Source organism: Mustela nivalis, assembly GCF_964662115.1.
Source record: "Mustela nivalis genome assembly, chromosome: 15".
Lineage (NCBI taxonomy): Eukaryota > Metazoa > Chordata > Mammalia > Carnivora > Mustelidae > Mustela > Mustela nivalis.
The window spans coordinates 10,783,574-10,802,721 of NC_139034.1; the positions used below are offsets into that span (position 1 = coordinate 10,783,574).

Here is a 19,148-nt window from a genome sequence, read left to right on the forward strand (position 1 = left end):
TCAGCATATATGGAGATTTCATTTTGATTTTCATTTCAAGAAGCACGGCGTGACCTACATTTGAAATAATCCTTGGGAGACTCTGCAGTTGCTGGAATAGCAGCAGAGAAAATATCAAGGTCTAACAGGAAAATTTACAAATCACTAACAGCTACTAGGTTCAGGTTGGGCTTTTCTAAAATTGTGACTGAGACTCTCTGTTCAGGGCAATGAGCACCTTTAATTTTTTTCTACAGAATATCTACATGAAAGCTGCGGCACTCACAGTAAAACTGGTTGACTTCAGGATTTTCAGAAGTAGGTTAACATGAATGTGTTCTAAATCACTCTCCTTTCATACATAAGGATGCGCTTAAACGGCACAATGCATGAAAACTCGTAAACATTTCTAAGCCAATAGAACTTGCCTCTTCATCCTATCTGAAGCAAAAGACTTAGTGAGAATGATGAAATTTGTTACACGTAACTGTCAAAACGCCTTTCATGTTGAAAAAAGAAGCAATGTCTGCTTTTTAAAACTTACATTGAAACTGAAATATGGAATGAACACAGCTGGGAACTTACTGAAAGAGAAACAGACATCATTTTGGGAAAAGAGGGAATTTTGTACAATGGTCACCATCTATATTCTTAGGGATTAGGTTGTTGCATTTACCTTAAAACAAACTCAATCAGGCTAATCCTAGGATATTTTAAGGGAATATTGGTGCAGTAAACTAAATACAATAGGACATTTTTAGCTCCACGAAGATATTCCTTACTTTTGCTTTTACCATGTAAAATTACTCATCCTTTGTTGGAAGGGCATAATTTTAAATACAGAGCATTCCCAGGCTTATTTTGTGAGGATATAATCTTAAGTCTACCATCTCCTACTCATGCGATTCTCTCCAACTGTCACTCAATGCCCCCTTTCCAATCCTTTTAGATTCACAAACTCAAAATCCATTAAGGCAATTCCAGCTGATGAAAAAGAAGTAAGGATTTTAATAATCAGCTTTGTGCAATGTAGAAACAAACCTAAGCTTGTGTATTAGTCAGCTCGGGCTGGCATAACAAAGTAGCACGGCCATGGGGGCTTAAATAACAGAAAATTGTTTTCTCAGCTCTGGAGGCTGGAGATCAAGACCAAGATGCTGGCCAATTTGGTTTCTGGTTTTTCCTTCTTGGCTTGTAGACGGCTGCCTTCTTACTGTGTGTTCATGTGGCAGAGAGCTCTCTGGTACCTTTTATTATAAGGACATTGATCCTATAGGACCTGGACTCCATTATTAAGACCTCTTTTTACTCTAATTACCCTCCTAAAAGCTCTATTTCTAAATACAGTCACATTAGGGGTTAGGACTTCATATAAATTTGGGGAGGACATAATTAAGTCCATAGCACTTAGTATCAGATTTGGTTTCACTATGATTTTTTGTCTTGGGCAAATCCTAAAGGAGTCACTTAGATCCTTTCTTTCAGTATCACCTAGACCCTAAGAATCCTCAGGGCTTTAGCAAACAAATGGGATAGGCCTTGATATAGGTAGCATATGGATCCTACCCCAGTGGGTTTACTACTCAAGCAAGTGTGACCTCACCCAAAGCCCCACTCTCAGTCACCTTGACCAAGGGACTGAGTTAATGCAGAAACCTCCACCTTGTTCAACCTTTTTTTCCTGTTCTGAGTGTATCCCTAGAAAGAGGGGTTTCCTACAAGGCCAGTCCTCCGGGCTCTGGAGTCCTAGAGGCCGCAGTGCTAACCAAATGAAGATCATCTCAACACCTTGAAGGTGAAGACCTACATACATGGTCTGTGCAAACCAAGAGGAGTTCAAGAATCTTGTTCTAATGGGGGAACCACTCACAAAACCCTGGCTCAGAAACCTAAAGTCAAATAGCAGCCCAGTCACAACACAATGTACTGAAGCAAAATAACTTGACAGAGGAGAGTATTCTGAGTAGCTGCTTTTGATACTATTTCATACCTCATGAAAATTAACACAGAAAAGGAAGGGCACTTCCTCAAAATGAACTACAAAACATGAACATTTCTTTTTGCAGTTTAAAAAAAAAAAAAAAGGGTAACAAATGTGTTCTCTGAATGAAGATGACCACTTCGTCTAGAGTCCCAAAAGGACATGTCATCCAGTCTCCTAGATTGCTGCAACTGTGACAGTTACATTCCTTCTAAAGTCTCGCCCTTCTCAAATCCAGCCTGGTTCATCTGCAAGGCAAGAGTTTGCCTCTCTCCATGTTTGAAAACTTCTATCACCATCTTCAAAAGACAAAGAGAGCTTGCCTTTTGTCCCCTGAGTAGGCAAATTCCAATAGTAAATACTGGAATTTACAGCTTTATAGTACCTAACTATTAATCAGTTCTTGTCTTCAGCTTGTGTGGTTTTACGCACGTTCTAAAGGCACATTACTTTCTTCCACAAGAATCATAAGCTAAGGGAGACCAGAAGCTAAGTATCTCTGACTTGTTCTCATTTTTCTCCTGTGGCAGCGCAAACTATAGTGACTGATCCAAAATGTGTCATTCCATAAGTGCTAGCTAGAAAGCAGATAGCCAAAAGGCATTTTCCATAACTTTGGACATATCAACAGACTGTCACCACGGGGATCTGGGCTCGGTGGACACCCACCTGCACTAGACCTGAACCCCTGACAGCTGGAAATTGCACAGCACCTAGAAATCCTGGAAATTAATTCCTCCTCTAGTGCCCCTCTGACGTGGCCTGTCTTAGAGCAGGTCTTAACGTCTTCCCTGTCCTTCCAGCCCCAACTACATTCACTCGCTCACTAGGAGTTACTGATTCTAACTCCTCAATGACTGTTAATTTGGATCACAGTCCCTTCCAGAAAATCTGGAAATTCAGTCCCACAGTCAGCTGAATACCTACTCTGTGTCAGAGACACAAGCTACCACCATTCTGCTTGAGGTCCCCGGTATCACAAAGGTGCAGATCTGAAGGAGCCTCCTGCCTCACATACAGTCTCACTGACCTTCCAGCATTGGCTCTGGAGTTAGGTTGCCGGGCTTCAGACCCCAGACCTATTCGTTATAGCCATGGGACTCAGGGTAAGGTATTCAAGCCCTGTGACTGGGCTCACTCTCCAAGCTGTAAGGTAAGGAGCCTTTCTACAGGGCTGCTTTAAGGATTCTCTGAGGTCGTAGATGTGAAACACTTCCAGATAATCTGGATACAGTGGCAACTTGAGTGTTAGCACCAATATTGCCAGTATTTCCCCCCAGATACCCAGCCCTTGAGCTAATGACCCCTGTGTCGTCTTCCTAGATTTGCCTTTCACAGCACCTCGCACTGTGCTCTGTGCTACCATTTGTCCTTTACGGTTCGGCCCTCAGGCCACACTGTGTCCCCTCGGCAGGCAGAGGCTGTGCCACTTGGTGTTTCCTCACCACCTTCATCAGCAGACACCTCCTTGGTCGGGCCACAGCGCAGAGCCTGGCCAGGCCAGCAAGCTGATGCGGCGCAATACAGTTATCTGGGCCATCACCCTGAAACCAGCTTATCCCCCCAAAAATAACAGGATCCCATACATCAAAATAGATCTTAAAAGAGGCCTGGAAGATGGAGGAAAAATCCTCTGGTTCTCCACAATTTACCTGAACACATGCAACACTTGAAGAAATCTTTGACCTCAGACAGTCATGAGTATAAAGAAAGATGAGAGGCCCCGCAATGGACTCACACCCGAGACTCTTCGCAGCGGTTTGCCAACAAAGGAAACACAAGCAGAACCATGGCAAACCCCTACCTTATTTCTTTCACTTCCCTAATTATAAGTATTTTCAGACTTGATGAGATGTTGGTATTAGCACTAAAGCATCCATCATTTATTATTCTTTAAGTAGCTGTGTTTATACTGACATGTGTTAACATACAATCACAGTCACATAGCAACGTAAATTCAGACCCAAGTGTTGTTTAAGGAAATGAACATCATTCAGCACTTTTTTGTTTTCCATTTTTAAAAAAAGACTTCACCACCTTCTATGTCAATCTTATATTTGTTCCCAGATTTAATTATTCACAATACATAGTTTGCTGTGAGCATGGAGTTTGGAAACACACAGTGTTTGAAAACACTGAACAAATCTCTATATCCCAGATACTCAAATTATCTACAAATAAGCATGGATACCTGTTATTTTCCATTTGAGAAAAAAAATTTAACATATATTCGTCATGATTTAATGAAGAGAAAACATGAACCCAAGGTTCGGTTATCTGAGAACTGGCAAAATACTGTGGCCACAGAGGCCTGCTAATTTCTCAAGCTCCAATATTTTCAAACAACACCTATTCACTAAAACAAATAAGGGTAAGGGAAAAATGCACAAATGATTGACAGATGGTTTTAACTTGGCACTTGTATATTTGAGAAAGGATTATCTTCAAGCTTGTGTATTTACTCTGGTCTTTAGTGACTGCTATGTCCAAGTGGTGAAAGGACACGGCTATGAACACTTGCTTAGCAGAGGAAAAATGCTAGCTCTGTGTTTCTCAAGCGATCCAGGTGTCAAGATTTTGATAGCATAGCGGGGGAGAGGGTAGCTGTTTGTCCATCCATCTGTCTGCTTGCCTCTTTCTATTCGCTGGCCTATCAGGACCTGAACCACTGAAGCCTGCTCGGCCCCGGAACTCGTACAGAGCTCAGTTAGCTGATTAACAAGAAACAACAGAAACCACATCTTTCAGCAGAAGCTCTTAGTCTCTGCTGACCCAGCAAAGCTGTGCAGATGACAATGGTAATAAAGCTCAGGAGTCGCCAACCATAAAACTCAAACCAAGCCCAGCTTCCAAAATTTGGCAACTTCAGTTAGCTCCATCGGTCTAACATATTTCTTGTTGTTGACAACTCACCAGTTGCCCTAAATGGGGCTAAATATGAAATTTAAGGATTCAGAGAAACAAAAGACAGAAACATTCCCCTCTTATTATTTGTTTCCTCTTTAACATTAAACAAGTGAGAAACTGAATCAGAGACATTTCGGGCAGAGAGGCCCTCCTACCCTTGAGACAGCACAGACGAACCTGGAAGACATTAGGTTACGTGAAATAAGTCAGTCACAGGAAGACAAATCCTACATGACTCCATTTTCATGAGGCAGCTAAAAAGGCCTAAGGTATAGAAACAGACCAATGGTGGTCACCAGGGGATGGGGGAGGGGAACTGGGGAGTTGTTGCTCAGTGGGTAGAAAGGTGACACAAGAGTAAGTTCCTGAGATCTGCTGTACCTACAGGTGACACTAGAGTGTTATGCACTTAAAAAGTTAAGAGACTGGATCTCATGCTGAGTGCTCATACTGCATCCAAACACAAAACAAAACAAAAATGCAAAAACACTACCCAAACCAAAGGGACACAAGGGAACTTCTGGAGGTGATGGCTATGGTCATTACCTGGACTCTGGTTATGATAACAAGAGTGGATATGTATTTCGAACTCAAATCATGTATGTTAATGATATGCAATTTTCTGTATACCAATTATATCTCAATACAGATGGAAAAACAAACAAACAAAAAAACCAGTGAAGGCTTCAGTCTGTGTGTAGTTGCTAATGATAATCCTGGTTCTTCCTGTTCAAACTGGAGGACAGTAAATCTCCTGGGGTAGGGGATTCCTGATGGTCTTCAAAGTCATAGGAGGAATCCTGGCTGTCAAAATCAGGAAAGGGAAAGCATCGATAATTCAGCAGGTACTAAATGAGGGAAAGTGTCAGATGTATAGACAGGAAACTGGAAAACATAATTTTCTTTGGGACCAATTAATGTAAGAGCTATTTTGCATTCTCTCGATCAGAAAGGTGTCAATGTTGTCAGAAGAAGTGAATTTTTTCCTAATGAAAGTTAACATGACACTTGTATTAATGAAACACATTCTGAACTACTTCACAGGAAAAAGAAAAAAAGCACCTTAAATACAAATACTATCATAAGGCAAGACTTGGGGATATAAATATTCATGACATAGTCCACATGTTTAGTTAGGCTCTATTCTTGACTTTTTTTTTTTTTCCCATGGCTTGTTTTTCTAGTAGGAAAGATGCCAAATATTATGAGCTTCTACTTCATAATTTGGACCCCAGTTTGACCTAACATCACCTTGTTTCATTTGGCAAGCACTATTGTCAAAAATGACACACACTGATGAATTAATCATTCATGAAAAGAGGAAGAGGAAGAAACACAGGAAAAAACTTGAAAAGTGATGTGTCTATGAGCTCTTCTGGCATCTCATGTGGGCTCCAGTGTGTTGAAAGCAGCTGAGCGGACAGATGGGAGATCACACAGACCCTATTACCGTAATTCTTAGACTACTGCCTTACGAGAAGAAAGGGCCTCGTTACTTCCTCAGTCCATTTTGTATCTGGGCTTCAGTATTGACTAGTGTGAAGATCGTGAACCCAAGGGAACTTCTACCACAGAAACCACTTCTCAGCATGGTTCAGAATGATAGCTCTACTATAGAAGAAAAATGGCATGGTAACTCCAGTTTTATCACCAAAAAAACATTTCCTAAGAGATGTGTTTCAATTATACAGCATATTATTATATATCAAGCCATATGACAAAATGTCCCTGGTAGATATTTCTGTCTTGTTAACATGCCACAAGTACTAGCTTTTAATCCAGACTACTTAACAATAGATTTTCTTAAAGAGGAGCTTTCTATTTTCTCAATCTTACACTCATATATGTGCCCATATTTCATCACATGTCACACCACGGTATTCCCTGCCAAAGTATTTTGCCCGTTCAGGACATAAGCAAAAAAGGTGACAGGTTAATTTATTTTTCTATTTTTCACCTGCAGGAGTGATAGCGATAATAGGTAATTTTTAAAGGCTGGAGAAAAACAAAAAGTATCAGAAATCCTTAATAGTCAAGGGTCGATATTCTAGAGCAATTGGTATAAATTACTTCTTGTAAGAGTTATTTAACATGAAAACAGTCCTCTAGGTCTAAACATAAGTCATCATCAAAACTGGCTTTGATTCCAAAAAGTTTAATAAAATGTTTTTTTCTAAGCTAGGAAGAATTATTTAGAAAGGGATTCCTTGTCCTACTTTGTATTAATACTGCAAAGTCTCTAAAGGTGCCAGTCTATACAATGTTTAAGTAAGCTATTTCTACACAGTACAGAATCTGCATCGATCTAATTTTCATTCTGAATAAATAATGGTCAGACCTGTGGATGGAAAAACATTTTTTAAACTGTGGGCTTTTGGATATTGTTTTTATTCAACAGGATGCTAGGGAATCATTACATCTGAGCACGCTCACCCTGAGCAGAGCAACAATAAGTCCAGTTAGGACCAAATAAAATTGCTGCAATTATTCAAATAATAGCATTCATTTTAGGGCTAAACGAAAAAAAAAAAAAACAAACCCTGTCTAAGAATGAATTCTACCTTAATTGCATTTAATCAACAAATGGGCAAACATGCTAAGCTGTAATCCAAACAACCCAAGGATAGGTTTACAACCTTGACAAGTTAATAATGTTCTCTGGAATGAGATGTCAACGGAGGAAGCTGACTTGTAGCTAAACAAGTATGATGCTGAGAAATCGTATCATGAAAGAAAGCAAAGAAAAGTTTTATTTTTGCAAGCATATGATTGGATCCCTTACCAATGCAGAGGCCAACCAAAACACAATCGGTGGTACAATTCTAATTAGTGTGTCTGAACTCTGTTTTGATATCGTTCTTGTGTGTAGTTCACGGGCTGAAAGATACCACACACAAAACGCATAATGTTCTGAGATGTCTATTACCCATCATGCCTCATTAATGTAGAAAGCTGAGCCGGAGTGGAGAACAAATTAGAAGAGCCAGTTCTCCTCTACCCTACTCTGTCTGAAGGTAAGACTGATTACAGGTTTTTGGATGCAGGCTAAGTGAGTCACAGGCTTAAGAGAGTCCAGAAAAGAAGTGTAAGAGTGAGCCAGCTATGGAAATTATATACTGTCAGTGTATAAAAAATGCTGTGCTGATTTCTTTCCATATTTTACTTCTATACGTATCCTGTCACAAAGTAATCTCTTAACTGCTCCCCGTTCTTAGTGAGGATAATAAACCCCAGACTTTGCTGACTATATGGAGGAGAACACATCTGTCCCTGCAGGAAGGGAGCTACTGACCACAGCCCTCTCACTCCAAATCAAATAACTTCACTTTCTTAGGTGAAGGGTACAAACCCTTCTGCCAGTTTCTGCGTGGCTTGCTCTTGAATCCATTATTATTTTATGGAAATCGACAAATGCCTTTGCAAAGATTTAGCTATAAAAATCTTATTACAGTGATATTTATAACAGTTTAAAAAAAAAAAACCTGTTAACCCGAGTATTCAACAACTAGGAATAGATTAATCATTGTGTTTTTATATAAGAATACAAGCAAGCTTTTTAAAAACTTTTTACCTTACTCTTTGACATAGACACTAAACCTTTATAACCTTTTATTTCAAGATTTATTTATTTGAGAGAGAGAGAGAGAGAGAGAGAGCATGAGCTCGAGCTTGAGTTGTGCGGGTGGTGGTTGCAGAGGGAAAGAGAGAATTCTTAGGCAGATTCCCTGCTGAGCATGGAGACCAGTGTGGGGCTTGATCCCATGACCCTAGACCCTAAGATCATGACCTGAGCTGAAATCAAGAGTTAGATGCTTAACCAACTGAACTACCCAGGCTCCCCTATAACCTTTTCAAAGGTTTATAACCCTTTTCATTTCATATATTGTGACTAAGCTAACCCATTTCCAATAAAAAGTGTTTTAACTGAAAAAGATCTAGATTTAAATACCAATTGCTAACAGTTGTGAACTCTAATTGGTGCAACTGTGAATTCTGTTTTCTTTCTTCTTGCTTATCTGGATTTTCCAATTTTTTCTACAAGAAATATAAATCTCTCTTAAAGTTAGAAAAATAAACCCAAAATGTTTTTAGAAACATTCATTGTGCTCACTTTGCTTTCTTCTCTTGAGTGCATTTCTAGAATATCATAGTAGGCTCACACATGTTTATCTTTGAATCTGCCCTGAAAGACAGAAGTCAAAACACATCCAAGAAAATAAATGAGATCTTCTGAAACCCTTCATTTGCACACCCAGTGGAAATCCCTGCTGTGATGTTTTCCTCCCACTCCATCTCCTGTCTGGAGACATACAGACATAAATCATGTCTGCTAATATGGCGGCACAGGGGACAGTGAGCATCACCTGTGTTTGCAGGGAACTGTGGTGGGGCCATCAGCCAACTTCCTCACAAGGGGAACCCTGATGATTCTTTCATGACTCTTTTCCTGATGATACACATTAACTTTTAAAATTTCTGAATGCTCTCAAGAAGTCAAAAACAGCCCCCACACCCCTGCCATCCCAAGTCTGTGCCTATAAAATTTATCTCCATTTTGACAAAACTAAAGAACTTCAGAGAAAAAAGAAAAATGTGAAAACATGAAAGATGGTGGTTCCAAGGACACATTGAAGAAAGAACAAAACCCCTTCTTGAATGTATAAAAAATGGTTTACACATTTTCTACATGACTTCTTGGAGAAAGATCCTACATGCTAAACAGATTTAACCAAATTCTACAGTTTGAAAAATAGCTTAAAAGCAAAAACTTCATATGAAACTGAAGGACTAAGAGTAATAAATCCGTGATGCTGATTTAGCTGCCGCAGCCTGGCACTGCTCACATCCAGGAGAAACTGGCATCACCTCCATTACTACCAGGGGAAACAACGTAATTTTACTGAGGCCTTAATTTGTTCATTTATAAAAACAAAGACAATATTTACCAAAGATCAACAAATTAAGAGAGTGCAATTTCTGACCCAATATAATAATTCACTCATATGATTTAGTCTCTTACAGGCTCTTTAAATACAAACTCATGCCAAAATCATGCCAAAAGGCTCTGGCAGCTGAGAGGTACATGGTATCATCATCTGAGACAGTGAACTCAGAAAACTAGTGGAGGAAACCAGAAGGGAAGAGGAAGTGCACAGATAAGGGCATTATTACTAATTCTGTTTATACATCTCGCATTTAAATTGTCAAAAGAACATCAGTGGGAAAAAGTACTTGTCCTGGGAATCAGAGTCTTTTTGTTTCTTTCCACAAAGATTTCATTTGAATGAATGAGACTTTCATTCAACCTCTCGCTTTGTTCATTCAACAAATAATTCATTTACATGGATGAACTTTTTTATTCATTTGTTTTTTGTGAGGTTTTTTTTTTGTTGTTGTTGTTCTGTTTTGTTTTAAGATTTTATTTATGGGGCACCTAGGTGGCTCAGTCAGTTAAGCGTCTGCCTTTGGCTCAGGTCATGATCTCAGGGTCCTGGGATCAAGCTCCACATTGGGGCTCTCCGCTCAGCAGGGAGCCTGCTTCTCCCTCTGCCTCTGCCCCTAACTCATGCTTGCTATCTCTCTCACACAGAAAGAAATAAATAAAATCTTAATTTTTTTTTCATTTATTTATCTGAGAGAAAGAGAGAGCACAAGAAGGGGGAGGGGTAGAGGGAGAGGGAGAAGCAGGCTTCCCGCTGAGCAAGGAGTCTGGTGTGGGACTCCAACCCAGGGCGGAACCCTTCATTTGTTTTTGGGTTTTTTTTTTCCTTTAAGATAAAGTTCACACCACATAAAACTGGCCATTTTAAACTGTATCAGCTCAGTGGCATCTAGTCTATTCACAATGTTGTGCAACCACCACCTTTATCTACTTCCAAAACATTTCCATCATCCCAGAAGGAAACCCTGAACCCATTAAACAGTAACTTCCCATTCCTCCTCCCTTGGGCCCTGGAAACCACTAATCGGCCTTCTGTCTGTATGGATTTACTCATTCAGATTATTTTATGAACAGAATCATGTAATATGTGATCTTTTGTGACAGCTTCTTCCACTAGGTATACGTCTGAACTTCATCCATATTGTAGCATATGTATCTGTGCTTTTTCCTCTTTGTGTCCAATCCAAATAATATCCCAATGTATGCATATACCACACTATGTTTATCCATTCATCCATTAATGGACACTTGGGTTGTTTCTGTCTTTGGGCTATTGCGAATAGTGCTGCTATGAACATGAACATGCAAGTTTTTTGATTACTCATTTTTAATTCTGTGGGTTACACACCTAGCAGTGGGATTGCTGGGTCATAGTATAATCCCTTATTTACATTTTTGAAGAAAACAAATTGTAAGTTCTCTAGATGATTCAGTGTAAACTCGTAATAAAGAAGATGAATGAAACCATGAAAATAAATGGAATGCACCCAGAAGAAGATATGAGTGGGAATGTGATAAGGCCAAAGATAAAACCTTGGAAATAAAACATTTCAAAGATTGCTGAAAAGATCCCATAAGGATCATATATACGTAGGAGGAAAAAGAAGTGCCACAGAAATAGAAGAGAATCCTGTGTGGGGGTAGCCATTGACATCAGCTGCTGAGGAGGAATCAATAAAGAAATTGATTCTGTTGCATATGGCAAGATGGAGGTCATGGAGTCTGGAGACTTAGCTTCACTGAAGTCCTGCTTTCAAAGAGTTGAGGCCCACACGAAACGTGAAGTAGAAGAGAGGTGAGTACTGCAATATACTCTTTTTTTTTTTTTAAGATTTTATTTATTTATTTGACACAGAGAGAGAGAGAGAGAGATCACAAGTAGGCAGAGAGGCAGGCAGAGAGAGAGGAGGAAGCAGGCTCCCTGCTGAGCAGAGAGCCCGATGTGGAGCTCGATCCCAGGACCTGGGATCATGACCTGAGCTGAAGGCAGAGGCTTAATCCACTGAGCCACCCAACTCTTTACTCATTATTCCATGAACCCCAGGAACATACAGGACAGATATCAAGCCTACCACAAAAATGTCATTAGGCCAATCAGTTTATACCTCGACAAATAATGTGGCAATATGCCTGGCAGCTATAACAGTAAGCCACAGGAGAGTACTGACCTGTACCTGTTTTGTTGGCCTTTTTATGACCTTTCTAGGATTTTAACTACATGGAAAATATTTGGGTATAATAATATATAATTAGCTAAATTGTTTGAGTCTAATGTCAGCAAACTATTTAACAAATTCTTACATTATTTCCCCCATTTTCTGCCTAAAACAGTTTCAGCTTAGAAGTATTTATCAGTTTTTATAAAACATTCACCAATCTCTGAATCAATATTGATGGCTGACAGAGCTTCATGATTTCACTGAAGTTATTTTCTGAAAGAACTTATTTTCTTCTATTATTAGAGAAAAGGGTAACCTTTACAATGATTGTATTTTAAAGATGAAAAGTAAGAATTAAGGTCAACCTTATGTTTGAAGTCACATTAAATTTAACTTAGGTTTAAATTCTCAGTGAATAGTAAGCAACATCTGAAGTACACGAGTGTTTTTATTTAAAAAAAAAAGTATGTGTTGATTTTTTATTTTATTTTTTTAATTCTTGAGTGTGAGACCAGCCAAGAAATGTCTCCCGGAGCGGTAAAGTAGTACACTATCCTAGATTCCTTTTTTCAATTAGCGCTTCTATTTTTTAGACAGTAACAGTATTTAATTTGAAATTTCCTCTTTCTGTGCCAATTCCAGTTTGAACTCCTTCCTGGGAAGTCTTTGAGTGTACAGCTTTATGTGACATACAAAGCCCAGCCAAAGAAAGAAGGGGGAAAAAATGTTTTTCTTTAGTATCAAGCACCTGGCAAGCAAAGAACGTGTTCCTGTAAAGGCTTAAAGGCATTCCTGCTCTCCCTGGAGAATCCAAATGGACTTGTTTTGATTTCCCTTTGAAAAACCATGAAGTGAGAGCATGTTTGCTTTGATTTACAGTTTACCAGACTTTTCCATGTTGTTTCTTGTTGCTTGTTTCTGCTCACCGACGAGTCAGGGTAATGGCCCCTTGACCAACTTATAGTTGGCAGGGAGAGGGACTCCCTCACCATGACTTCTGGCTCTGGGTGGGACAGTGACAATCTCCAGGGCTGAGGACCTCACAGAAATCAGGGACCAACTCAGCAGCTTCACAAGACAGACACAGGAAACTACCAGAAAAGAGTGTTTCACCACAACGCCTCTCCTTCTTGCCATTTGCATGTCCCTGAGTTAAATTGCCCAAATGAGGCCCAGGAAAGAAAGTACAGTATCAGCTACTTAAAAAAGGGAGCCATTAGATGGGACACCAAAGCACAGAGTGAAAGAATAAACAGATACATTGGACTTCACCAAAATTAAAATCTTTTGTGCTGTCAACAGTACTTTCGTGGAGATGAAAAGATAGCCAATAGAATGGGAGAAAATATTTGTAAACCGTACTTCTGATAAGACACTTATATATTCAGCATACATAAAGAACTCATACAACTCAATAATAAAAAGACAAACAATCCAATTTAAAAATGGACTTGAACAGACATTGCTTCAAAGAATATATACAAATGGGGGCGCCTGGGTGGCTCAGTTGGTTAAGCATCGGCCTTCAGCTCAGCTCATGATCCCAGGGTTCTAGGATCAAGCCCCAAGCAGGGCTCCTTGCTCAGTTTGGAATCTGCTTCTCCCTCTCCCTCTGTGCGCTCTCACATTCTCTCATTCTAGCTCTCACTCTTTCTCAAGTAAATAAAATCTTAAAAAAAAAAAAAAAGAATATATACAAATGGCCAATAAGCACAAGAAAAGATGCTCAACATCATTAACCATGAGGAAAATGCAATCAAAACTATGGGACACCACTTTACAACCATTAGGCTAAACAATGAAAGAGACGGATAATAACCAATGGATAGATGCAGACAAGCTAGAACACTCACAAACTGCTGGTGGGAATATAAAAGGGTATAGCCACTTTGGAAACCCGTCTGACAGTTCTTCAAGATATTAAACATAGACTTAGCAGCTGACCCAGCATTTATACTCTTCAGTATGTACCCAAGAGAAATGAAAAGAGATGTCCATACAAAAACTTGTATGGTGAATTGTCATAGCAGCATTATTCATAATGGTCCAAAAGCATAAACAATCCAAATGCTAATCAAGATGGGTGACAAACTGTGGTAAAGCCATACAATGGAATATTATTCAGCTGGTAAGGAATGGTGCAGATATATTCTACAACATGGCTGAACCTTGAAAACATTATGCTAAGTGAAAGAAATCAGAGAAAGACCACATCTTATATAGCTGCATTCATATGAAATGTCCCCAATTGGTAAATGTGTACAAACGAGCAAGCAGATTTGTGGTGGTTTAGTACTGAGGGAGGTTGGGGAGGGTGACGGACGATGGGGATTGATTAATAATTCTTTTGGGGGTGATTAAAATATTCTAAAATTGGTTGCAGTGGTAAGTTACAAAACTTTCTGAATATCCTGAAAGCCATAGAACTATATACTCTAACTGGGTGAATTGTATGATATGTGAATTATATCTCAATAAAGTTGTTAAAAAAGAAGAGACCAAGACCATCATAAAACCAGGAAGCCTTTCATTTCCAGATACTTTGGTCATTCCTCACTATCCCAGGTCCCTTTCAGCTGCACCAAGTTTCCCGACTTAGAGGTAACATCAGGTTCTCATTCACTGCTTCAGACACATGTGAATTTGTTCCTTCCCCCCGAGGTCCTTGAACACCCTACAACCACAGCACAACAGCTCCATTCCTTTCTACCATGGAGCCTTCACCAGCCGCCACCGCAGCTCTCCTTGGCCTTTGATGACATGTTCCAAATTCCAAAAAGGGATCAAGAGAGGAGGATAAAATGAGAGAGAACTATCATGAGAAGACCGTTCAGTGTTCTGAATACAGAGATGTATTCATGGGGAAATGGCAACAAATCATTTGGTCTCAAATAAGAACCACTGGGAGTGGGGAGCAAGGTTGGGGAGACAAAGGAGAGACTTCCCTAACAGCCCTCCCCCAGACTTACTGGCCGTCCCAAAGAGGCAGTGTCATGAGAGGTCTGGATAGAGAGGCACAGCAGATGATGTCACTAGGGACTTTTAGTAAGGCAGAAACAGCAAGACCATCTTGTCAATGTGACAGCCATTATTCTGAACAGACCATGATCGAATCCCCAACAGGACTTCCTAAAGTATTAATGCAGTGAGGAATTTAAAAGCATCCTGATAACTGACTTCTGACAAAATACCCAAGAAAACAATGTCCAAAAACTGTGTAACCATAAAATATAAGAGCAAGCACAAATGAGATTATGAACCCAATGGTATGGATTGTGCCTTTAACCATGTACCAGTTACTGCCTAACCACAGTGCTTTCCTAAATGGGCAGCTCTCTTCACACCTTTCAAGTTGTCTGCTGCGCAGTTCTGGTGGCGTTGCTCATCTTTCTAGTCGTTTTTTCTTTTTCTTTATGATTCTGACTCTCAAATCTCTATTAGAACCGGAACTCACACAGCCAGTGGGTCAATGGAATGTAGCAATGCCCACCCTCAAAAACCTTCCCAGATTTCATGAAAAAACAACAAATGTTCTTCACCTGAAACTAATGTAACACTGTATATTAAGTAGCTGAAATTAAAATAAAAACTTAAAAAACAAAACCCAACAAAGTTGTCTGGTTAGATCCTAACCCCAAAATTGGTATAGCACAGATCCAGCCAAAGCTCCTTCCTGACTGACTAGAAGTATCCACTGTGTATCCCACAGGTCTTGGAAGTTGAGCTCAGATATGAAGAACCAAGGACCCAAGTTCAAAGGGCTCTTCCCTTTGCTCCTGGCAGATTTATTCCAGTTAATCTTCCAGGAGAGAGGTCCTGGCTCTTCTTTTATCTTCTTGGAAGGTAAGAAACGAAACTGTAAAAACCACTAACTGCTTGCTCTCAAATCTGTGAATGGACAGTTCAACTACTATTTTTATTTTGCTTGTTTTTTAAATGAAACTTTACCCTTATAATTTCCATGCATTGTCTTTTTAAATAAAAACACAGGAGACAGCCATGTGGGAATGTGAACCCCCCCACAGCCTGCACATGCCTACCTGCAGCATATGACCGCTTTACAGGAGAGCGCCAAGTCCAGGAAGCTTCTTCTGACTTCAAAGGAGAGCGCGTACTTCAGGGTGTGGCCATCGATGATGAGGGCCACGTCATTCTCCTTGCCCAACAGATTGCCAAGGTCAGTGCAGTGCTGTGTAATGGCTGCCCTTGTTGCCTGAAACAAGAGTTGTGGGGGAGGGGTCATGTTATTATGTGTTCAGTACATCAAAAAACAGAACTTAAGAAAAAAATCCAAAGTTCCTTAAAGTGAGAACATGCCCATTCTAATGTTAAACACAGAGTTCAATTTCATGTGAATATATATAAATGTACATTAACATTCCATCGAACTGCCTGGTAGGTCTGTTTTACGGGTAAAAACATCCCCATTAATGTTTTTTACATTTGATATTTACAATAACCTACTCTGGTTGCAGTCTAGGCTGAACTAGAACATCCAAATTCTTCTTCATTGGAAATTTAATTACTAAGGTTCTTATGACGTTTTCTCCCTCCTCCTTTATACTACATACATATTATTCTTGGTGCCTCCTGAGCAGGAAACTCCATATACACAGATGTGTGATGGTGTTGTTTTTTTTTCTCAAAAGATAAAGTTGCTAAAATTTAAATGGCAAACATTTCTCAGTTTGCACAGATAATCTTTAAAGCCTCCAAACAGTATTAGGGGATATACACAAAAGATTAATTTCTATCCTCTGCTGATCTTCAGATTAAACCACTTCTCCCCTTGGGTCATCAGAAGAAGACACAAACTGATCAGTTTTTTCATGTTACAGAAAATATCTACTCAAATTAAACATTTTAAAACAGTATCTTTTAAGACATTACTACCAGTAAAGCAAGTGCCTCGGTGTGATGTCTTAATCGGACACAATTAAAGCACAGAATTATTCTTTGGATTTAAAAAAAAAAAAAGTATGTCTGACTTCCAAGTGGGTTTATGATTATGACTAGTATATCTGGTTCAAATTTAAGAATGAAATTTTTAGCTCTTAATAAAAAATATGGTTTAAGTTAATGAAGGGAGCACAAAAGTCTGCTGAAATTATTCTGTCTGGACAACTGTCCTTTGGCTATTAAACAAAATTTACATATAATTTATCCACCTGATAACATAAATTACCGTTTTAAAGAAATATGTCAAATGGACAGGAATCTTTCTACCTCTAGTTAAACTGAGGACCTGCTACTATCACAAAGGGAGGCATAAGTTCTATTGCCTTAATGCTCAGTTTTCATTCTCAACAAGAGACTTGAGACAACACTTAAGAGAAAGACGTATTTGAGGCATAACTATGGTCTAGAGCCCTGTTCTATACTCAGATGGCCCAGAGTCTGGTCCCAACTCTCTACTTATTACCTCTAGGACCTTGGGCAAATTACTCAGCCTCTTTAAACAGCAAGTCTTAAGTGTAAAACAGAGCTAAGAATAGGTACCTCATTGCACTTTTTGTTATGAACAAATGAGCTAATCGGTGCCACCTGCTTAACACTGGGCTGGGCACATAATAAGCACTCAATGAAGCCCATTATTCCTCTGGTTACTATTTATGCATGAAGAATTCCCTACATCTAGGAAAATACACAGTGGTGCTACTTCAGGCGGTGGATAAATGTCATCACAGACAATGCCTTCTTTGTCAATGTAATAACAGAAGCATAATTGATAGAAGAGTGTCCTAAAAAGAAAAACTGACTTCTAGTAAAAATAAAGGAAACTTTATACTTTTTCACTCTTAATTAGTTGCATAATTCTGAATCTCAAACAAAACATCTATGTTTACCTTATCTGTGCAAACAGCCTGCCCTTTAGAACCTGGGTAGAAAAAAAAAATCCCACCTACTCAGGGAAATCCCGGTGTGGCCTCCTGGGTGTGCTCACCGGGGAGCCCAGACAAGTCTGGGCAATTCTGAGGTGTGTGCTTGCCAGGGGTCAATGCGTGGTGGACAGAAAAACCTCCTGGGAAATATTTTCCGCAAAAGGATGAGGCAAGCTCGGCCAATCTGGTCTGTGACCAACATGCCAGTCGTGGAGGCATAGTCTAGCCCAGTGTCCTTTACTCCCATTTCCACCCCCTCCCTGTGGAATTAAGGAGGGAAGGTTGAAGAATACAGATCCCTGAGATACGAAACCCCCCACCTGTGGCGTTTTTGTAAGAGGGCACAGTACAAATGAAGATATGCAGCAGTAGTGATATTATGAAGGGTACTTTCTCCACTTGGGGGTATTTCTGGCCCTCTCAGGAAGACGGACTGGACCCTTCTTCCTCAGCCCAAGTGTTGGCAGCTGCCCATCTGTCAGGTGTGTGAGGCTCTGGGGCACGAGCAGGGAGGGTGCCCAGCACTGAGATTGTGAACGACAGAAACGTGGTTCCTGAGACATACACAATCTTCCCCTTCCCATCCAGTCAGTCATTCCACCAGTTGTGTAGGGAAGGACCTGAAAGGGAGCTGGAATTTCAACATGGGCAGGCAGGGACACAGTCACCCACATGGCCCCCTCTTCCTGACAGCCTCCGCTGCCACAGCCCACAGCGGCCTGGGGAACACGGATGATATTAAGTTGAATCACTTTCAGGTTGAACCCGCAAAGTGTTATGGATGAAATCTTTATATCCCCCCAAAATTCAGACACTGAAACCCTAATCCCTAGTGCGATGGTATTTGGAGGCAGGGCCTTTGGGAGGTCATTAGATCACAGCAAGGAAGTACTCACAATATGATATCTCTAGTGCCCTTAATAAGAAGCTACAAGAGAGTTTCTCTCTTCCCTTTCTCTCTCGCCGCCTCACTCTGCTCTGCCCCCCCAGCCACAGAAGGATGCAGCAGAAACACAGCCAGTCCATAAACCAGGAAGAGAGAGCCCTTGTCAGACAGTGGACCTGATGGCACCTTGATCTCAGACTTCCCAGCTATCAGAACCACAAGGAATCAATTTCTGGAAGCCACCTGGTCTATGGTGTTTTTGGTAGAGCGAACTGAGCAAAGACAAAAGACAACTCCTCGAGCCCACTGGTCATATGGCATGACTACTCTTGGCATAGTGGATATGGAGATTAAAACATGAGGCTTGAGACCACGTGACCACAACAACGTGAGAGCACACAGAGCGTGCAAC

At 40.2% G+C, this 19,148-nt stretch overlaps 1 protein-coding gene across 1 annotated transcript in view; it reads right to left on the bottom strand.

Annotated features, from left to right (window-relative positions):
- The window catches only part of ATP8A2 (ATPase phospholipid transporting 8A2), a gene marked incomplete at its 5' end in the record, with an annotated part of 618,696 nt that overhangs the window by 291,171 nt on the left and 308,377 nt on the right, over nucleotides 1-19,148 (bottom strand). Inside the window, one exon of the mRNA XM_082700943.1 lies at nucleotides 16,009-16,181. Within this exon, the coding sequence (XP_082557069.1) occupies nucleotides 16,009-16,181 (173 nt within the window). The remainder of the gene's footprint in view (nucleotides 1-16,008; nucleotides 16,182-19,148) is intronic.